The 23,960-nt window shown below is 45.3% G+C and overlaps 1 protein-coding gene across 1 annotated transcript; it reads right to left on the bottom strand.

Moving 5' to 3' along the window:
• Window positions 1-1,213: 1,213 nt before the first annotated feature.
• LOC145813065 (uncharacterized) lies at window positions 1,214-22,397 on the bottom strand. The gene is made up of 3 exons (XM_082908329.1): window positions 22,065-22,397; window positions 2,206-2,448; window positions 1,214-1,483 (listed from the first exon to the last, which is right to left on the bottom strand). Exons 1-3 carry the CDS (start codon window positions 22,395-22,397, stop codon window positions 1,214-1,216), a joined length of 846 nt encoding a protein of 281 aa, XP_082764455.1.
• Window positions 22,398-23,960: the final 1,563 nt, after the last annotated feature.

The raw sequence follows: 23,960 nt of genomic DNA, 5'->3' as shown, positions 1-23,960 counted from the left end.
CCGGACCGTATACAAATAGTAGATATTTTTATTATACATCCCCCCCTATAATATCTTCTCTTATTCCATATAAAACCTAAACTCAAACCTAAACCCGCATAATATCTTCTTTTATTACTTTTGTTTGTTAGTTTTTAGTTTTAATTTGTAATGGTCTAAATACTTATGGTGAAACTAGTTTTCTTATAGTTGTTTAAATTCTAGAACAGTATGTCGCTATTATAAAAAGACATGTTGCTATTGTAGAACTAATATAGCGCTATGTTTATGTTTTAATGAAATTAAAGTGTTATATATATATATATATATATTGTTATTTAAATTATGTGAATCCGTGGTCCTAAACCGATCCAATCCGTGTTTAAATGGATTGGTTCGGATTGGTTCCATGATTTAAATGGATTGGATTGGTTCCAATTTTTCAGGAACCGTAGATAACGGATTGGTCCTGGTTTTATCCCAATCCGGTCCAATCCGGACCATGCTCACCCCTATACTCTACTGCTTCATCTCCTTCCACTGGGTGGTCTGCCAGGAATGCCTTTACAGCTCTCCATTTGATAGATTTGCGTGTGACATACTTGAGATCAAACTCAGAGAGGAGAAGCAAACAACGAGCTAGCCTACCCGTAAGTGCTGGTTTCTCAAAAAGATATTTGATGGGATCTAATCTAGAAACTAGAATTACCGAGTGAGCTAACCAGTAGTGCCTTGACTTCCTCGTTGCCCATGCCAAAGCTAAAGAAGCTTTCTCGAGGGGAGTATAGGGGGTCTCGTAATCCAGCATCTTCTTGCTCAGCTAGTAGATGGCCTTTTCCACCTTAGCCTCTGATTCTTGCGCTAGCATCCACCCCATGGTCGAATTTGTTACCAATAGGTACAAGATGAGTGGCTTTCCCAGTTCTGGTGGTGACAATACAGATGGATTCTACAAGTATTGCTTGACCTGCTCAAAGGCAAACTGACATCGATCATCCCATTGGAACTTCTTCCCTTTCTTCAAGAGTCCAAACAGTGGTTCAGAAGATAAGATGAATTTCGAGATAAACCGTCTTATGAATTGTACTTTACCTAGAAAGTCGCGCACATCCTTTTCAGTTCTCGGTGATGGAATTTCTAAGATGGCCTTGATTTTAGAAGGATCTACTTCAATTCCTCTCTATGTAATCAGAAATCCTAGCATTTTCCCTGCAGTCATCCCAAAGGTACACTTCTATGGGTTCAACCTCAATCTGTACTCCTTGATCCGTTCGAAGAATTTTTCCAATGCGATGTAGTGGTCTTCTCGTTCCTTAGACTTGACATTTATCTCATCCACATACACCTCGACTTCTTTGTGGATCATGGCATGCAAGATTGTGGTCGTAGCCCTCTGATATATAGCCCCAGCATTTTTTAACCCAAAAGACATAACTCGGTAGCAGTAGGTGCAATACGGCGTAATGAAAGCAGTTTTCTCTCTATCCTTTGGTGCCATCAGAATCTGATTATACACGAAAAAACCCATCCATGAACAAAAGCAGGGCATGGCCAGCAGTGAAATCTACTAACTCATCGATGTGTGGTAGTGGAAAGTCATCTTTCGGACTAACTCTGTTCAAATCCCGAAAGTTGACCCAAACCCTGATTCGGTCATCTTTCTTTGGAACCGAAACGATATTAGCTAGCCAAGTTGGGTACTCAGATACCATTAAAAAGCCCGCATCAATCTGTTTGGTGACCTCCTCCTTAATCTTCAACGTCCAGTCTAGATGGACTTTGCCCAGTTTCTGCTTAACTGGTCGGGCCTCAAGGTCAAGAAGGATCCAGTGCTGTACAATCTCAAGATCGATTCCAGGCATGTCTTCATAGGACCACGTGAAAACATATTTGAAATTTTTTAATAAAGCGATTAAACGCTCGCGTTCCTCCGAAGACAACATGGACCCGATCTAGACCAAGCAGGGATCCTCCTCAGTACCCACATTAATATGATTTTATCTGTTCAGGGCTTAACGCGCCTCTCCTCCTCTTGGCCAACCAAGGTTTTCAATGCCGAGAAATTTCTTCCTCTTCGTTTAAATCAAAAATTTGAAAATCAAGATCAATACAACAAACCAAAGTTACATAGAAGTAAGTGAAATCTACTGCATTCCCAGTCAAAAAGTCAAGATCTTCGGTTACAGTTGACTCAAAAGAAAAGCTGAAAGAAGACCTAGACAGGACCTTGGTATCCGGGTTACCACTCCCGGAAGTACTAGACTCAGAAGAACTCGAATCTGACCCCGACTCCACAGACTCAGTGGAATCAGATTCGGGCTCATTATTCGATTTAGAATCGCTGATGGTGCCCTTCTCAAATTGCCAGACCAGGCATGGAGCCTCAGCTGCGTCCATGATAAGACTGGAGAAATCTGCTGGTTTATCCCTGATCATTGAGATAGTAACACTATCCCCCAAGTTGATGAGCTAAGCTCCAACATTAGAACTTGCTAATACGTCAGCCAAGCCTTTCCCTAATAGCTCTTCTTTATCGATGTCCAAGCTTGTATTCCTACCTTGTTCCATACTGCTGCTAAGGTCCGTCTACTCATCCCCCTCTTCTGGTAACTAGTGCCTGAAGAAGATCTTAAACCCGGGTACCTTGTCTTTGTTTCTCAATCAAACCAAGGCTCTGGAAATCCACAAAATGGGAAATCTTTCCCTTGGCGGACAAAGCGTCCATTTAGGGTTCCCCGAATTAGCTTGTGGACAAATTCATACTGCCTCCCAGTCCTCTTTGCTTTAAGTCTCCCTCTCAACTCATCTCCCTTCATTTTCCAGTCTTCAGTAGTAAATTTGTACCCCAACCCAAAAGCATGGGTGTTGTGACTCATTTCTTTGGCAATAGTACCTCATTGTCTACCACTCTTGCCTAGTCCTGATCCAAGAATATGTCCTTGTTTGTTCATCATATAGATGGACTAGGCGCTCATGTAGTTTCCGTTATCTTTCGCCATGATAGTTTGGACCAACCGGGCCTCTACAAGGAGAAACTAGAGAGGAACATGTCCTCTTCCCTGTGTATGATTTCTAACAGAGGCGTGGCAGTTTCCTAGGGATGATTGTAGACGCGCCCGCGTGGGCCTCACTACAGTTCGGACTCTCGATTTGTGTCACGGTTCTAAATCTGAACCAAAGAGTCCAAATCTGGCAAATCGTTTTGAGAAACAGATTTTTGAAAAAGTAGTGCCAAACATGGACTGCTTTGCCAGATACAGAGTCGCCACCTAAATATTTTAAAATGAGAGAATTTAGGAAACCCTGACTCGGTGCCGAAGGCCACATATCCGTCATCACCGGAGTTGTCTCGGTTCGGGAGCTTGGGTACGATCGGGGAAGGTCAGCTATGAGCACCCCCTTTCGCCCGGTCCGAAGACCGGCCTCTACTAACCGTGATATCCATTTTTGGGAACTTTATGTGTTCTTATTCTGGTTATTAACCTAGAATTACTATGTTGTGTGCGCAGCAAACAAGTATAAACTAGATTGCCTAATTTGGGAATAAACATTGCATATCCGTTTGTTTTGGAAACATTTTGGAATTTGCTACTCGCAAGTAGGCTAAAACACGGATTTCAATGAGTTTTTCCAACTCAAACAATCCAACCTTCACCCACAGGCATTCAAACAGTTTATAACACATAAGCATCTAGCCACATGTTAAGCATGCTATCATGGCAACATTCACACTCATGCGATATGCTAAAACATAAATACTTACATCGTACTCCGTGCCAAAACAGTAAACTAGTTAGCAAACATGCATGTCCTAGTTCATGTTAAATTGTCTAATGCAACACATACAGGATGCAATTAGATAGGCTCGGCTAATCCTAAACATGGCATGTGAAATGCGATCAACTATCACATATTCAATTTGTGAATTGAAGTACAAATGCAGTTAGCGTGATGTACCGAGCCTAATGCATGCAATACAAATGCGTGAATGCACGCATGCATAGCACAAGGTATGCTAAATTAAACGTGCCCTAATCTACAATCATAAATAGGTAAATAAAAGGGAAGAAAGACGTGGGGTTGGATGACATACACACCACTCACGCACACTTATTACAGATTTGCCCTCACTCGGAGGATCCAAATAAATATTACAAATTAATTAACTACGCAAGCTAATTAAATATTACAAAATGCCTAATCAACTAAGCAAATTAACTTAAGCTAAGAAAACAGGAAATCGCCTCGGGAAATGCACCGCCATGCATAGGCTGCCTCTGTTTTCCTTCCTTCACTCCTCTGGAGGCTGCCAAAACCTCAGGACTGCTTCCTTGGACATGGAGGAACACCACCGGCTGAATGGAATTGCCACCGGCAGTGGGATTTATCCACCGGCACAAATTGAAGCTATTGGCAGATAAAATATTGTCGGTCGGCACTTGACACTGCCGGTCGGCAAAGAAAGCCTGCAGAACCTGCAACTCACAGCAACAGAGGGCAAGGCAAAGCATGGCAGCACAATTCAAGGCATGTATGCACCAATCATGTCCCTTATCATGGTAATGACTCAAAGGGGCATGCGTCTCGATTCTCGGACCACCAATCACGCATTTTCATGCATGATGGCCCAAAGAACCAAGTATGCAACTTTCATGTCAAATGAAATGCAAACCAATCAAACAAATTAAGGCCCAATTCCTAGGCATACAAGCTAAGGATGCAACATGGAATGGCAAGGCACTTATGCAAGCATACAAGCAAACATGAGGCAATGCTAAGGGATGAAAAGGTGGTCTTAAACATGATTTGGGCAGCTCTAATAAGGCCTAAAATAAGGGCCAAAATGACCAAAACAAGGGACCAAAACACATGCACACATACATATGATGAAAGGCCAACACTTAGGCACAAATTGGACAACCCTCAAACACATTTGAAAGAAGGTAATCATGGGCATATAGCATGCGACATAAGCATTGAAAATCATGTTAAAACATGAAGCCAAACCAAGCAACAAATCAAGCCAAACATGCAACAAATGGCCTAAGTGCTTGAAGCAAGTCAAAGGGGCTTGAACCATGGCCAAGCCAACCAAGCCTCACGAGGCTAAGAGGGCTTAAAATAGGTTCAAGGCAGACCTAGACCATGCAAAGGGAACTCCCTAGATGGCATCTAAGTGGCTCAATTTCAAAGCATGCACTATGGCCAAAACATGGAACATGCTACACATGCTTTCAAAGCATTAAAGAAGCATTCAAGGCAAACACATAGGCACGAAAATGGGACTGAAATAGCATGTGGGGTGGTTCCGAATCACCAAATCAATGCAAAGATGTCATGCTATACATGCACATACTCAAGGCCAACAACCCGGAATACAAAGGAGCTATACTAAGCATGCCAAATCCGACCCAAACACTTATGGATAGACCTAAAACATGTCAAGATAAGCACAAAATCTTCACAAATGTAAGCCTAAAACATTCTAGAAACAAAGGCACACAACCTAAGGCATGTTAAGGGATCACAAGGCATTACATGGCAACTATGCTAAGCATACATGGAGTACCAAAACCAATTTAAAATCATGTTATATTATGGATATATAAGCATGAAAAACAGCCTATACATGCTCAACACACACTCAAACATAGGCTCCCTTTAGAGGCCAAAACATGCCCTTTCCAAGGACAACAAGGAGAGGGGGTGGCCCTCTCCTTCTAGAGACTTCAAGGCACCATCTTCCCCACTGAAATCCCTCAAGATTTCAGTGGTGAAGAGGCCCAAACACCAAATTCCCGAAACTTGCACAAAATAGCACAAAATGAGGCCTTTCAAGGCCTAAGAGGGGTCAAACATCTCCAAACCACAAAACACTCTTAACAAACAACCAAGAGGGCTTAAAAAAAGAACTTTTTTATGTTATACAATAAGCACAAAAAAAGCTCTAAATAGGTAGAAAATCAATGCAAAAATGGGGAATATAAAGTCAAAATTGTTACCCTTGGAGACTTTCTTCACAAATGGTGGACCAGCTGGTTCTTCAAGCTCAAAACCACTCAAGAACAACCTCTTAGAACCTCAGTAGCTAAGGGAAGGTGAAACACTATGTGTTTGTGTGCAAAAGTATGACACAAACACACTTTAACACACACAAGAGGGAAAAAGAGAGAGATAATGAGTATCAAACCCTAACCCTAGAACTCAAACCCTAACAATGGTTGGCTAAGCTCTCCAAAATATCTTAAGTGTCCAACCTTAGCAACAAGAGAGAGCCCCTCTCTTTATAGAAGCTTCTTGTCTTGTAAAGCTTACAAGACAAGCTTCATAAGAGGGAGATCCCTCCATATGGAGGGGAGCAAAAGCAAGACAGCTGTCTTAAAATATCTGCAAAAGCAGATACACAGTAGTCGGCCGGCCAAAAATGCCATTTTGGCCAAAAGGAGTGCCGACCGGCACTAAAAGGTGCTGACCGGCAACAAATAGTGCCGACCGGCAATATACATTGCCGGTGGAGACAAAAACCAGCCGGTGGCCTCTAGCCACTGCCGGTGGTGGGTGGGGATGGTCTACAAGCCCTACCCTGCCTCTCAAAGGCAAAACACAAGTGTTTGGTGCAAAACCAGACGCTAAACGGTCGAGTTCGGAGATCCTGAGGCAAGGCGCGTAGCCGAGACCTCCGGGAACTCCAAACGAACACAAACATGGATGATCACCGAGTGTTCAAACGGTGACGTCCAAGTCTTGAGGATGGTCAAAAATGGGGTGTCTACAGTTGCCCCTCTTTGACAGAACTCGAAAGTCATAACAATGACGGGAGTGAATGTCAAAGCCCAGAGACGACCCATTTTTGACAAGGCCGAAGACTTAGACAAACATGCAAGACAAATAAGGTATGCGCCCGAAGGCAGGGGCAAAATGCAAGACAATGCACGAAGCCGAGCATAACTTATGATCATGCAAAGAAAGCTGTAATGAAGCATACATGCGACAATTTTAAGCTAGCATACACCAAACTACACTACAATGCAGAAAGGATGTAAGAGAATTATGCAATTCTCGATACGTCTCACTCGGAGGATACAATACCTGTGCGGCCCGTCTGGTTGCACCAACCTCAAATGAACCGTACATACAATATCGTGCCTGCAAAGAAAACAAACTTAACAGGTACAGTATTGTTAGCAACATGCATGACAATGCAAGATGGATGCAAGACGATATGCAATATATACAAAACAATGTATAAACAAATGCAAATGAAGATGCAATGTAATCAAAACCATGCAAACTAGATGCAAAGCAATTGAATCATGATCCAATCACGAGTGGTTCGAAACCACGCCTATGTCAAATAGATTGGTGGAGGTAACAAGTCTGTCTACCATAGAACGGTCAACTGAACTATGAGCATTGTAGACAGACGCAAGAACAAGTATTGGGTGGAATTGACACAAGTGGGGAAACGACCCGCTGGAGAAAGGACTACAATCCTAATGCCGGATGCAAAAATTACACTACAATGTAATATAGATATGCTAGGATGATGGCAATGGATATGGCACGCGGGCCAAACCAAATCTTGCCTAGGAAAGGCATGTACGCATACGAGCCATGTGTAACACAGAAAAGGTACCGCAACCCTTAAACCAACATACCAGCGTGGAATAGGCGCGATACACATGCAGAACTGTGTTTTAACATGAACAGTAAGGGCACATACCAGACCAGGCTCAACTTGGAAAGGCGCAAGCCATAAATGGAAGTGATGCAATGAATGCATGCAATCTATAATGCGATGGATATGGCACGCGGGCCAAACCAAATCTTGCCTAGGAAAGGCATGTACGCATACGAGCCATGTGTAACACAGAAAAGGTGCCGCAACCCTTAAACCAACATACCAGCGTGGAATAGGCGCGATACACATGCAGAACTGTGTTTTAACATGAACAGTAAGGGCACATACCAGACCAAGCTCAACCTGGAAAGGCACAAGCCATAGATGGAAGGTGATGCAATGAATGCATGCAATCTATAATGCAATGGCTGCATTATACCATAATGATGCATGACAATGCAACTATATATTTTTGTTATGAAATGCAAAGGTTTGAAGTGCGCGACAACACGCGGCTTTTGATACGCATGACAATGCAAGCGAACTGTGCACATCCATGTGCCAAAGGTCTTACACCTTCCAAGGATTTAAGGTCTCCTAGACCGTGAAATACCTGTCCGGCTCGTCTGGTTGCACCAGCTTCAAATGAACCGTACATACAATATCGTGCCTGCAAAGAAAACAAACTATACAGGTACAATATTGTTAGCAATATGCATAGTAGTGTACTCGAAATGCGTGACAGCGCAAAGCAAGTGGGGAGCATAACAATGCTGTGAAAATACGAACATGTAAGTGAAGCATGCGGTCTATGTAGGCAACGAAATTGATCATAAGCATGCGGTCTACGCAGGTAATGAAATCAACAAATTATGCGGTCTACGCAAGCAATACATGCGGTCTACACAAGTAATGGATTAAGAGTAATCATGCGGTCTACGCAGAGAATACATGTGGTCTACGCAAGTAAAGAAATTGAACAATTATGCGGTCTACGCAAGCAATAGATGCGGTCTACGCAAGTAAAGAAATTGAGCAATTATGCGGTCTACGCAAGGGAAGAAATTGGACAATTATGCGGTCTACGCAAGCAATACATGCGGTCTACGCAGGTAATGAAATTGAACAATAATGCGGTCTACGCAAACAAAACATGCGGTCTACGCAAGTAATGAAATTAAATAATCATACGGTCTACGCAATCAAAACATGTGGTCTACGCAGGCAATGAAATTGAATAATCATGCGGTCTACGCAATCAAAACATGCGGTCTACGCAGGTAGTGTAATTAACATGCGGTCTACACAAGTAAGGAAACGATTACAAACATGCGGTCTACGCAGGTAATGTAATTAACATGCGGTCTACGCAAGTAAAGAAATTGACATGCGGTCTACGCAAGTAAAGAAATGATTACAAACATACGGTCTACGCAGGTAGTGTAATTAACATGCGGTCTACGCAAGTAAAGAAATTGACATGCGGTCTACGCAAGTAAAGAAATGATTACAAACATACGGTCTACGCAGGTAGTGTAATTAACATGCGGTCTACGCAAGTAAGGAAACGATTACAAACATGCGGTCTACGCAGGTAATGTAATTAACATGCGGTCTACACAAGTAAAGAAATTGACATGCGGTCTACGCAAGTAAAGAAATGATTACAAACATGCGGTCTACGCAGGTAGTGTAATTAACATGCGGTCTACGCAAGTAAGGAAACGATTACAAACATGCGGTCTACGCAGGTAATGTAATTAGATGCGCGAAACCGCGCAACGGAATGCAATGCACAAAACAGCGTGATGGTTTGAAATGCACAAAACAGTGCGATGATTTGAAATGCACAAAACAGTGCGACGACTTGAAATGCGCAAAACAGTGCGCCGATTTGAAGTGCACAAAACAGTGCGACGACTTGAAATGCGTAAAACAGTGCGCCGATTTGAAATGCACAAAATAGTGCGCCGATTTGAAGTGCACATGGGGCAACTTTTGGATCTTGTAAAAGCCAAAAGGATACAAAAAGGATACAATCTTGCATGGGTTGGAGTGCTACGCACTGAAAACGCAGTCCGAAGTCAAAACGGAGGCCGGTTGAGCATCGGAAATGCACTTTCTTGCACTTTCTTGAGCTATGAAGACCAAAAACTCCTCATATGGCCTAAACAAGGCTGTGGGAACACCACCGGCTGGAAGGGGAGGCCACCGGCTGTCCACCGGCTGAAGAATAAATCCACCGGCACAAAAAACTGCCGGCCGACACAAAATATTGCCGACCAGCAAAAAGTTGCTGAATCGGGGCAGATTCGACTTTTCACCCTGGGCATTATAAAATAGGGTTTCCAAACCCTATTTTCTCATTCCTCTTCCGCCGAAATCCTTCACACTCTCTCTCTAGAGCGTTTCCCTCTCCTCGTTTCTCCGTTTCTTCGCGTTCTACGCCCGTTTCGTCGTCAGATTAGCGATTTTCTTCGCGTTTCGGACATTTTCAACCGATCACATTTTTGTTTCGGTGCCTCGTTTGGCGTTTCCGCCTTTTCGGGGTTTGTTCCCCTCATTTTCCTCTTCATTCCCGTGCCTTTTCACATTCCGGCCTTCCCGGCCATTTTCGACCTTCTCGGGAGTTGACTTTCCGGTTGACTCTTCGTATTCCAGCCCGGTTTTCCTTCCTCTGGCCATTTTCTCATTACTCTTGACATGGCGGATGACATTCCACATGGCGGGACTCCCCCGGACCATGAGATGGATCCCGGGGTCGAGCTTCTATCGTTGAGCGAGCGCCCATTCGACCCGGCGACCTACCGACCGGCGGTCCATGTTCTGCCCCCCGACGGCCTGCGCCAGTTCCGGAGCTTTGAGAGGCACATGGCGCCCGAGCTATTGCTGCGCGAGCCTACCTCCCACCTATCCTTCGGCGCCTCCGAGGTAACTCTCTTTCCTCAACTTTACTTTCCGCAATGTAGGATACAAAAACTGTCATAGCTAGTTGTACTCTTTGACTGCTGAAATCTGATATATTGTAGACTGTAGTTGACTGCAAACATACATACAACTGATATCTGTTTGAGACTGGCACATGCACACACACTGCACTAACCCTGAATCACTCAAACACACAGCGCACACTGCATTTCACTGCAAACAACACTGGTACCCAGCATTCGCTTAAATCTGTCAAACTACACACACATGCTATACTGTACTGAACCACCCGAACACGTTGACACATCACACGCTGTAGTTCACTGTAAGCACACCGGCGCCCGGTACTTGTTCAAACTTGTTAAACCTGCACGCATACTATATCTACTCTGAACCACCCAAACATGCTGACACATCACACGTTGCAGTTCACTGTAAGCACACCGACACCCGGTATTTGTTTAAATCTGTTAAACTTGCACGCATGCTATATCTGTTCTGCTTCTTAGAACTGCATTTTGAACGTTGTCTTACAATTTGTTATTTTCTGTTTGCAGGAGGATTCCCATACCATTCGCAGGTATGGGAATACTGGCGCTCGGGAGTGGTACGATGAGCTCCCTGACGCGGTCCGTCACATCGTGGATTGAGCGGGTTTCGGCGCCTTCTGTCGAGGACTCTCCAGGCTCTCCACATGCAGACCCCTCCTCGCCGCTCTAGCGGAGAGGTGGTGGGACACCACGGATTCTTTTCACTTTTCGACAGCAGGGGACATGACGATGACCCCTTACGATTTCTCGATGCTCACAGGCATCGGGGTAGGGGGTGATTCGATCCCCTTTGACATCGACATGGATGAGTGGACCGCCACTCAGGTCCATCTACTGGGAGAGGCCCCACCTCTTGCTCGTCCAGGCTTCGTGCGGTACTCCTAGTTCGAGGTCCAGTTTAGGGTCCAGCCCGTGTTGGAGGAGGAGGCGCAGATGACCCAGGAGGACGTAGAGAGGTATGCTCGCGGCTTCCTCATGTTCCTGTTCGGGACGACCATCTTCACCGACCGGGCGAACACCGTGCCTCTCTGTCTTCTCAGCGCACTGGTGGACGTCCGGGATATCCTGCACTATGATTGGGGTGGTGCCGCTCTGGCCACCCTCTATGGATACATGAGCTCGGCTTCTCGCGGTAGCGGCCAGCTGCTCGGAGGCTATTGGCGGGCTTGGGAGGTACATTTCTTCTCCGCTTTTCATTTCTGCCTTATATTTTCTGTATTATGCACACTGCACACACTATAGTCTGCTTCATACTCGCTGTATACTGTACACACGGCACACACATACATTCTGCTTTACACTGACTGCACACTGCTCACACTGTACACTGTACACAATACACTGCACAACACACGGCTCTGTCATTTCTACTTTATTCTGTATTCTGCTTTATCTGATAAATGCACTGGTATTTATCTTGCAGTTGTGGGTTTACGCCTACTTTCCTAGGCTTGCCCCCGTACCAGTCGCGGAGACCCCTCTGGTCGTCCCCTTCTCACGGCGCTTCGACGGGAGATGCACTCGGAGGCCACGAGAGACATTCGGCTTTTTCCGCCGATATTTCGACACCATTACCCCCGCCGAGGTATGTTTTACTTGCAGTTCGTTTAAGCTTCGCTTTTCCACTGTATATTTCAAAATAGTAGATAACAAACTATCTGTTACTCTCAAATCACATGGCGACCGTGGGCTCCGTTGTCGGCGGTGACGCGGGATCGGTTTGCCGGTGCGGAGGAGACCTCGCGTTTCCGGATCTTGCTGGAGGGTCCGGTCTGTCGGGCTTGGTACCTGGGCGAGCGTTTCCTACGCCAGACCCTAGGGTTACCTGAGTAGATAGTCCCAGTTCACCCTCCTGCGGACATGAGGGAGACCGAGAGGCTCACGACCGAGCAGATGGACGATTACACCGTTGGCTGGGAGGAGGCCGGCTTCAGAGGCATCGGCGACTACCGGGAGTATGTGCAGACATACCTGATGCGACCTCTGAGCGGCGGCCGTCGAGCAGAGGGATCCAAGCCGGTGGCGCCAGCGACTGGGGCGAGAGCTGGAGCTGGAGCTGGAGCAGGGGCTGTGAGGAGGGCCCGGGTCCGTGGCAGGGGCAGAGTTCAAGGAGGACGGGGAGCTGGCTGGCCCGCCCTGCCTGCTGCACTGACTTTCCGAGGGCAGGGTGGGTCGACCTATCAGATCCCCTTCGCCCCTCCGCCAGCTGATCATGAGTTCATCGACGTCCCCGACCTACCACCGGTATGTATTATTGGATTTTGTACAGTCATTTCATTTCAGTTTATTTGATATTCCACAGAATATTAATGCATTTGACACTTTTGCAGGCTTCTTCTGAGTACACCCGTCAGTCGTTGGCGATGAATGCCTCGATGATGGGGATGCTTCAGTGGACTTTTGATCTCCTGGCCCTCTACAGCATCCCGGTATGTTCTTCTGACACTGGCCTCAAACCATTCATACACTGCTTTACATAATCCGATGCACGGCACAACACCTGATACACTGATCTCACAGTATCTGATACACTGCATACACTGCATTCTGCACTGTACCTTGCACTGATAAACTGCTCACGGTATTCATACACTGTACTCAGACACTGCATTCTGCACTGATAAACTGCTCACGGCATTCTCATACTGTACTCATACACTGCATTCTGCACTGATAAACTGCTCACGGCATTCTCATACTGTACTCATACACTACATTCTGTACTGATAAACTGTCCACAGTATACTGATGCATTTCCCTTTTGTGTACTTTTTCAGCCTCCTTTCCAGATCCCCATGGCAGGCGGCGCTCCAGCTGGACCTTCTGTCCCGGCTCGAAGGAGAGATGAGGAGGGCCGAGTATTCCCCCGCTCCAAGGCGGGGCGCGTTCATGTCGGGAGCAGCTCGCGAGCTCCAGTCCCGGATGATAATGATGACGAGGATTCAGAGGCGGAGGCAGAGGCGGAGTCAGAGTCATCAGAGGAGGAGACCGGAGACGGCACTAGCTCGGGCTCTGACGACGGTGCTGATGATGCTCCTGGACCCTCATCCAGGAAGAGGACTAGGACGGACTGATGGCCCCTCCCCCGGAGTGCTCGGCATGGATACGGATTTTTTGTTATTTTTCTTCCTCTTGTACTTTCCCTTTTTTTTTTTTTTTTTTTTTTTGGTAGTTAGATTACCTTGTACTGCCTCAGGCAGATTTTTGTTTCCAAAACTTGTACATTTGAAAAGATAATGAAATGAAACAAACTTTTTATCTGAAAAAGTGTTTACATTTACATATCTCATGTATTGCATCGCATCTCATCATGTTACACCTCAATGTAAATGGAATCGATTGGTTGTCTGAAAATTGAACATTTGCACTGTAATAATCAGATAACTAAACAGCCAACGGTAAAATAACCCAAGCAACCCACTGCCTGATTCTGAACACATGGCCCTTACTCCGTTGAGGATTAATCTGCATACAGCCCATAACCCAACACTTAGTTCATTCTGCACACAACAAATCCTGAACAAACAGCCCGATCTGACAAGGCGGACTACGGATGTGAAACCAGCTGGAGTTGAAGCACAATCGAATGTAGAGAATGGCACAACATTCTGAGCATAAACGATTAACTTTCGGAAAAGGGGTTTTCTTAACCGGGGTATCGAGCCTTCAACTGAACACAACGGGGAGGACTCGAACAAAGAGGTACGCGACCTAAACACAACGAGACACGCTCGGAAGAGACCTAAAACAAAGGTTGAGGTAAACAAAACAAAAAGACACGATATACAGACGTGTCAACGAAGATGGGGGGAGACCTCAGATCCTGAGGAGCCAGTTTCTCTGGGTATTGTTTCCCACCCTTTCTGATTTGTGATTCTCACATCACTCGGCCCTCAGGTTCGTTTTTTCTCTCAAAACCCTTTTTCTTACTTTTCTCTCAACTTAAACCTCTCTATTCTTTATTCTCTCATTTTTCGTCCCTCCCCAAGGTGGTTAATGAATGAATAGGAAGTTGCGGGTTCATGCCCGATGCGGTTAGCTCGCAGCTATTTCTCCTGGTGGGTAGAGTGCCCTCCTGGCAAGTACGTCGACGACGGAGGGGAAAGACAGAACACCTGACTCAACTGTGCCCCTAGTTCATCATTTTGACCATTTTTTTTGTTTTCTACTCAAACAGTTTCGATCAAGATGAGAGTCGGATTAACGTACTTGTCCGATTTTTGGTTTGAAAGCCATGCAAGTCAGGCTGTAAGCACTGAAAATTTTCCTTTTTGGGTCCGAGAAAATAGTCAACTTCGGTAAAAATTTTCAAAAACTATTTTTGCAAACGGCTGATGCTCAACTAGCATGGAACTTACCCTTTTGAGATGCGCAACCTCGGATCGGAGGCAATGGAAAATTGCCCCTAGTTTGAAGGACGCCGCATGGCAACGGAAAGTTGTCCCTAGTTTGAATGGCGGCTCACGGCGACTGGTGGCAACGGAAAGTTGCCCCTTGTTTGGATGGTGCCGCAGCAGTCCGCAGACAGTTTTCATTGGCGGTGGCCGAACTCCTGGACGCAGAGACAACGAAGACGGTCATAACAGATATATGGACACAATCACCTTAAGAAGTGTTGGCGACTAGACCTTGAGATGAAGTCGAAACCATTGCATGGACTGAAACGCTATGAAAGCGTTGGGGGCTGGACTTCATGATGAAGTTGCCTACGTATCCCAAGCATGGGAATCAAGCCTTACGTAGTTCCGGTTAAGGTACACTCGGGTATTTTAACCTTCACTTTTTTTAGGCTCTCACTTTTGCCAAGGCGCCCAATGCGGATTTTCGACCTTGCGAGTTTCTTTTCATTTTCTTCTTTTTTCTCTTTTTTTTGTATTTTCTTCTCTTTTTTTTGCATTCTTTTGCTTTTCTTCTTTCTTGCTATTTTTGTATTTTTTCTATATTTTTCTCTTGCTCTAACTTTTGCCTGGGTCGCCCTTCCGGGTTTTCGGCCCAGCGAGCCTCTCAAAGGGTAAAAGTGTAGCAAGTCCATGCCAAATGGTTTATAAAGTTGAAGCCTCTCTGTATCTAGGAGATCGGCTGTTGCAATGATTTGCAGAAGAATCCGTCCCGGTAGCTTCATGAGCTTCTTCTGGCGAGATCTATTCCTTCTGATTCGGCTTTGGTGCCTCTTGCTCGAGGGCTGCTTCAGAACTGGCCATATAGACCTTGCATGGCGTTTGTCCGTTGAACTTTCTGAACGGGTTCAAGGCTTGAAAAGGACGGGTCGAGTCTTGAGGTCGAGAGCGATCCTAGGCTGCACAGTCTCAAGAGCGGTTCCACACAAGTCTTCACAGGGCCGTGTAAAACATTTGCTTTTGAAAGGTTTTTAAGAAAGCGACGAATCGCTCGCGCCGAAGATAGTGTGGAACCAATCTGGATCAAGCCAGGGTCCTTCCCAGTACTCACGCTAACAAACATGATTCCATTCATTAAAAGGCTTAGCATGCTTCTCTTCCTCTCAAAATGATCAAAGTTTTGCAAAACCCGAGGAATTCTTTCCCCTTCGTTTTTATCACAATGTTTCGAAAAAGTTTTGAAGAACTTAGGTCAATGCAATAATTCTCAAGGCACAGAAGAGCAGGTAGAATGCAGGGTCGTTCCATTCAAAACCCCTGGCACAACTAGTCCAAAACAAATAATAAGCACGGAAACATGATGGCCGCAGCTATTTCATTCAGGTTTCTCAGATGTAACTGGCTCCACAGCAGAGACAGACTCAAAAAGAAAGCAAAAAGGTTAAATACAAGATGGTGTTCGACGCAACAGCCCCGGAATCACTTGACATCCTATACAACGGGACTGTCTCGGTACCACAGGACAGACCCAAAAACAAAAAGACTGACTCAAAGTAAAGAGGCAGACTCAACACAAAAGACTGACCCGATACCCGAGCCAGAATTTACAAAACTCGGTTTCACCGATGCTCAAAAACGCGTGCCAAACGCTATACCCCAAAAATAAACTGAATGTCGCCCGCGGGCGGTTCACTTTCTGATCACAAATTTGCAGTATCCTTGAAGTCCAACAGCTCGGTAGTGACAGAATTTGCCGAGGTAGGTGGGAGGATGACCTCATTGTCGATCAAATCTTGCACTTCATGACGAAGGCGGGAACAATTGTCAGTTGGATGGCCTGTCTGCTGATGGTACGCGCAGTACTGAGTAGCATCATGTGCGGCGGGGAGATTCTTTGGGAGTGGCCGAGGCTCCAAGGGTTTAAGATGCCCCTTTTTAGCCAATATCAGGAATGCCCTAGACAAAGGCATGTAGAGGGCGTGAAAGGCTCTGTGTCCCCGAGGCAGATACTTTGAAGTTTGAGGATTCTTGCTAGATGTGCTAGCGAAAGGGTCGGCTGGCACTGCCTTGGCTTTTTGACCTCTTCCCGGTGCAGGGTTGGGAACGACAGGAATTGTCTGGGCATGATGGGACCCATCCCGATTTTCTACCTGGCTTGAACTGCCTTTGATTGAAGTGGAGAAAGCATCATCCACAGCTTTAGTCACGATCGCAGATGTTTGTTGCTTATTCATCCTTCTGACTTTCAGAGCCTCGACTGCCCACAGCAGTTGTTCAATAGGATCGGCATCTACCTTTGTCTTGTCCTTTCCTCTGGCGTCAATCTGATCAAGGGTCTGGGTTGGTGCTGGCATGTTGTGGCTGTAGCCGGAAGCCACCTCTGGCTGGCTGAGCTCTATCACAATCCGCCCCAGTAGCGGGGGCTCCTGTGGTATGAAATTCCCGGCATACGGCACCGCTGGTGGTGAAGCCGACATTCCATAGGCCAGATCGGCCACGGACCTCTGGAGGTCACCTATCATTCCCATCAATTCAAAGGTGGTGGGCTCACGAGCCTGGTATAACTGGGGAGCCCAGACCGGGTGCACAACGGGCGACCTGGGTGGATGTGACATATTGATGCTGGCCTCACTCTGTGGAGCGGTCCCCTGCTCCAATGCAGCCGTCATAACCACAATTTCTTCTGAATTTTGTGCCGTCATAAATCCTGCCTCGGCAAGGGGAAACACTGGCTATTCTGTATCAGCTCTCTGAACTCTCTGAACTGAAAGGAAAAACAAACAGCATTTCAGCCCCAAAACGGATCAAACACAGGTGTAGCCGAACAACTGCACTCCACTACTGATCACCGTTCCCCGAATTTCTGTTCCCCACATACTGAATTTGATACCCGCGGATATAACTAATTTCTTGGCAACACTGATACTGGTGCCCTCGAGCTTGATACTCAAACTTGTAAACTGGCATGTACGTTCCTGTAGAGATACACTCCAAAAGCACATAGCAAGTAGAAAGAGCCAAAACACCCCTATGTTGGGGTAGGGTTTCCCTGTCCTATTTTGTCAGGAGCTAGGGTTTCACTATGCACGCAGCAGTTTCAAACAACCTAACATTGGGTGAGCAACCTGTCCTAACTTGGAATGGTCACTATGGATCCGAAAATGCACTAGGTCGAATGGTCGAAAAGGGTGCCCCGGTAAAACCGGGGTTTGTGTTCCCATACTGTCAGAGCCCATAGCCGGTCAGCCTTATGGTCATGCCTTGACAAGACAAGCCTCCGGCAAACCGTTCAGGAATGGCAGATGGCAAACACTGTGTTCCTAGGCGCACTAATGCACATGTAATGCAAAGAAACACATAACCGAAATCAAAACAGGATATCATGAGTTCGAGTCAAGCTCTCTAAAAATCCCCAGCAGAGTCGCCAGAAACTGTAGACGCGCCCGCGTGGGCCTCACTACAGTTCGGACTCTCGATTTGTGTCATGGTTCTAAATCTAAACCAAAGAGTCCAAATCTGGCAAATCGTTTTGAGAAACAGATTTTTGAAAAGTAGTGCCAAACATGGACTGTTTTGCCAGATACAGAGTCGCCACCTAAATATTTTAAAATGGGAGAATTTAGGAAACCCTGACTCGGTGCCGAAGGCCACATATCCGTCATCACCGGAGTTGTCTCGGTTCGGGAGCTTGGGTACGATCGGGGAAGGTCAGCTATGAGCACCCCCTTTCGCCCGGTCCGAAGACCGGCCTCTACTAACCGTGATATCCATTTTTGGGAACTTTATGTGTTCTTATTCTGGTTATTAACCTAGAATTACTATGTTGTGCGCGCAGCAAACAAGTGTAGACTAGATTGCCTAATTTGGGAATAAACATTGCATATCCGTTTGTTTTGGAAACATTTTGGAATTTGCTACTCGCAAGTAGGCTAAAACACGGATTTCAATGAGTTTTTCCAACTCAAACAATCCAACCTTCACCCACAGGCATTCAAACAGTTTATAATACATAAGCATCTAGCCACATGTTAAGCATGTTATCATGGCAACATTCACACTCATGCGATATGCTAAAACATAAATACTTACATCGTACTCCGTGCCAAAACAGTAAACTAGTTAGCAAACATGCATGTCCTAGTTCATGTTAAATTGTCTAGTGCAACACATACAGGATGCAATTAGATAGGCTCGGCTAATCCTAAACATGGCATGTGAAATGCGATCAACTATCACATATTCAATTTGTGAATTGAAGTACAAATGCAGTTAGCGTGATGTACCGAGCCTAATGCATGCAATACAAATGCGTGAATGCACGCATGCATAGCACAAGGTATGCTAAATTAAACGTGCCCTAATCTACCATCATAAACCGGTAAATAAAAGGGAAGAAAGACGTGGGGTTGGATGACATACACACCACTCACACACACTTATTACAGATTTGCCCACACTCGGAGGATCCAAATAAATATTACAAATTAATTAACTACGCAAGCTAATTAAATATTACAAAATGCCTAATCAACTAAGCAAATTAACTTAAGCTAAGAAAATAGGAAATCGCCTTGGGAAATGCACCGCCATGCATAGGCTGCCTCTGTTTTCCTTCCTTCACTCCTCTGGAGGCTGCCAAAACCTCAGGACTGCTTCCTTGGACATGGAGGAACACCACCGGCTGAATGGAATTGCCACCGGCAGTGGGATTTATCCACCGGCACAAATTGAAGCTATCGGCAGATAAAATATTGCCGGTCGGCACTTGACACTGCCGGTCGGCAAAGAAAGCCTGCAGAACCTGCAACTCACAGCAACAGAGGGCAAGGCAAAGCATGGCAGCACAATTCAAGGCATGTATGCACCAACCATGTCCCTTATCATGGTAATGACTCAAAGGGGCATGCGTCCCGATTCTCGGACCACCAATCACGCATTTCCATGCATGATGGCCCAAAGAACCAAGTATGTAACTTTCATGTCAAATGAAATGCAAACCAATCAAACAAATTAAGGCCCAATTCCTATCATCAAGTCAAGGAACAAGGCATGCATGCAAGATGCAATGCAACCTAGGCATACAAGCTAAGGATGCAACATGGCATGGCAAGGCACTTATGCAAGCATACAAGCAAACATGAGGCAATGCTAAGGGATGAAAAGGTGGTCTTAAACATGATTTGGGCAGCTCTAATAAGGCCTAAAATAAGGGCCAAAATGACCAAAACAAGGGACCAAAACACATGCACACATACATATGATGAAAGGCCAACACTTAGGCACAAATTGGACAACCCTCAAACACATTTGAAAGAAGGTAATCATGGGCATATAGCATGCGACATAAGCATTGAAAATCATGTTAAAACATGAAGCCAAACCAAGCAACAAATCAAGCCAAACATGCAACAAATGGCCTAAATGCTTGAAGCAAGTCAAAGGGGCTTGAACCATGGCCAAGCCAACCAAGCCTCACGAGGCTAAGAGGGCTTAAAATAGGTTCAAGGCAGACCTAGACCATGCAAAGGGAACTCCCTAGATGGCATCTAAGTGGCTCAATTTCAAAGCATGCACTATGGCCAAAACATGGAACATGCTACACATGCTTTCAAAGCATTAAAGAAGCATTCAAGGCAAACACATAGGCACGAAAACGGGACTGAAATAGCATGTGGGGTGGTTCCGAATCACCAAATCAATACAAAGATGTCATGCTATACATGCACGTACTCAAGGCCAACAACCCGGAATACAAAGGAGCTATACTAAGCATGCCAAATCCGACCCAAACACTTATGGACAGACCTAAACCATGTCAAGATAAGCACAAAATCTTCACAAATGTAAGCCTAAAACATGCTAGAAACAAAGGCACACAACCTAAGGCATGTTAAGGGATCACAAGGCATTACATGGCAACTATGCTAAGCATGCATGGAGTACCAAAACCAATTTAAAATCATGTTATATTATGGATATATAAGCATGAAAAACAGCCTATACATGCTCAACACACACTCAAACATAGGCTCCCTTTAGAGGCCAAAACATGCCCTTTCCAAGGACAACAAGGAGAGGGGGCCCTCTCCTTCTAGAGACTTCAAGGCACCATCTTCCCCACTGAAATCCCTCAAGATTTCAGTGGTGAAGAGGCCCAAACACCAAAGTCCCGAAACTTGCACAAAATAGCACAAAATGAGGCCTTTCAAGGCCTAAGAGGGGTCAAACACCTCCAAACCACAAAACACTCTTAACAAACAACCAAGAGAGCTTAAAAATAGAACTTTTTTTTGTTATACAATAAGCACAAAACAGCTCTAAGATAGGTAGAAAATCAATGCAAAAATGGGGAATATAAAGTCAAAACAAATGGTGGACCAGCTGGTTCTTCAAGCTCAAAACCACTCAAGAACACCAAGAACAACCTCTTAGAACCTCAGTAGCTAAGGGAAGGTGAAACACTATGTGTTTGTGTGCAAAAGTATGACACAAACACACTTTAACACACACAAGAGGGAAAAAGAGAGAGATAATGAGTATCAAACCCTAACCCTAGAACTCAAACCCTAACAATGGCTGTCTAAGCTCTCCAAAATATCTTAAGTGTCCAACCTTAGCAACAAGAGAGAGCCCCTCTCTTTATAGAAGCTTCTTGTCTTGTAAAGCTTACAAGACAAGCTTCATAAGAGGGAGATCCCTCCATACACGTGTATGGAGGGGAGCAAAAGCAAGACAACTGTCTTAAAATATCTGCAAAAGTAGATGCACAGTAGTCGGCCGGCCAAAAATGCTATTTTGGCCAAAAGGAGTGCCGACCGGCACTAAAAGGTGCTGACCGGCAACAAATAGTGCCGACCGGCAATATACATTGCCGGTGGAGACAAAAACCAGCCGGTGGCCTCTAGCCACTGCCAGTGGTGGGTGGGGATGGTCTACAAGCCCTACCCTGCCTCTCAAAGGCAAAACACAAGTGTTTGGTGCAAAACCAGACACTAAACGGTCGAGTTCGGAGATCCTGAGGCAAGGCGCGTAGCCGAGACCTCCGGGAACTCCAAACGAACACAAACATGGATGATCACCGAGTGTTCAAACGGTGACGTCCAAGTCTTGAGGACGGTCAAAAATGTGGTGTCTACAATGATGGATCACAGAATTGCTATAGACAGTCGCAATCCCACCTTTAAATGGATATTTTACCAACTGGTGAACTGTTGATGAAACTACCTTCATCTGATGTATCCATGGCCTTCCCAAGAGTAGATTGAAAGTCGCCGGTACGTCTATAACATTTAATTCAACCTCATGTTCAGACAGGCTGATTAATATGTGGCTTTTAAAGGTCCCCATGACTTCTTGGTTGGTGTTGTCATAGCCTCGAACAGCTTGAGTTGTAGGTGTGAAGTTAGCTGGCTTCAAACCTATGGTGTTAGCAGTCCTTGCCGGACATACATTAATCGCCAAGCCAGTATCCACTAGTACCATCGGGATCCATTTATTCTAGCTCTCTAGCATCACGTATAGTGGTCTGTTGTGGTTCGCACCCTCAGGTGGTAACTCTTTATCCATAAAGGATATCACTGACATAATGTCCCCAGATGTAACCAACGACACCAGTTGGTCAATGGTGGTGTCGATGGACAATTTCCTTCTGTTCATGGCCTCCAGCAGCGCCTACTTATGTTATGGAAAGCCATCAATAACCCCCAGATTGATATGTCTGCCTAAATCTTCTTGAGCTATTTCAAGACCAGGTCTTCTTCAACGTCTTTCACTTTCGATTTCTCAATCTCTCTCCCGAAAGATTTTGGCTGATCTAAAGCCGAATGTTTGAAATATCGACCACTTCGGGTCATATAGTTGATCTCGTCGATATACCATGTATCATCAAGGGCGTCAGCTTTCTAACCTTCGTCAATATACGCATGGCTCAGATCATTGTCTTCCTAACACTCTCCCTCAGCCATTGTCAAGCTATCATTAGGCTCTACCTGAATCATGTTCACATAACTCTCTTCATTGGCATACCATTCCTTCTTTGTAGCTGATCTAATCTCTTCTCTCCAGTACTGTCGAAGTTTCTTTGGCATCTTTCCCTTATCACCAGCCTTCCATACGGGCTTCTTCATGGTTTGGACATCTGTCTCGGTCCCTTTTTTTCTTTTCTCCTTTCCCTACTCTAGGGTTATCTTCCTCTCAATCTCCTCTATTCTTTCACGTTGCAATTATTCCAACTCTCGTTCTTTGTCAGTTATAGGCATGCCTCGGTCATGGGCACGGCCTCAATCTTGCTGCTATCACCCACTTTCTATTTTTTTTTCACAATTTCCTCTGCTTGTTCCTCTATATCTGATTCCTCTTCACTCAACCACACATTACTGGTTTCGAGTTGTCTTGGCTCCCACCACCCAATCGGTGCACTACCCATATCTTCTTCTTCTTCAAAGAAGTAAACGTTCTCCAGATCTTCCGCTAGGTTAGCCAGGTTCTTTTCTAGCTCTACTAAGTTATTAAGGCCTTGTTCAGGCCAAACATTATGATTTTTCCCTAGCTCATCTTCCCCAATGGCGTTGACACTAAAAGAGTCCGATAGTATGACTACAGGCTTCGGTTGGTCAACAGCCACAATGTACAAGCTGTGGCCGTATTCCTCTATGCGGGAGGCCTCTTTCTCTATAACTCGGGTGTTAGACAACCTCGCCTCTAGTGCATTCTTCTTCTCCTCCGCCTCTGCCACCACAGGCCCTGGTTGGGTTGTGGGTGTTATGTCCATCATGAACATGTCCGTCCTTTCTGGAATAACCACCTTTAGTCTAGGTAGATGGGATGGGATGATATATGCACTAGGGTTACAGGTAGGTGGTAATGTATGGATTAGGTTAATGTTTTTAGGCAATGGGACTCAGTTATGGGCAGGGAGTGGGTTGTTGGTTACATTGGGTTTTGTGGGTGGAGAGATAATTTTATTGTCAATGAGATCCTGGATCTCATGATGTAGACGATAGCAATGATCTGTAGGGTAACCGTACTGTTGATGGAAGATGCAGT

This window comes from Camellia sinensis, chromosome 15, assembly GCF_055761805.1.
Source record: "Camellia sinensis isolate YWXY chromosome 15, ASM5576180v1, whole genome shotgun sequence".
In the NCBI taxonomy this organism is placed as follows: Eukaryota; Viridiplantae; Streptophyta; class Magnoliopsida; order Ericales; family Theaceae; genus Camellia; species Camellia sinensis.
This window is presented reverse-complemented; position numbering and strand designations above follow the sequence as displayed.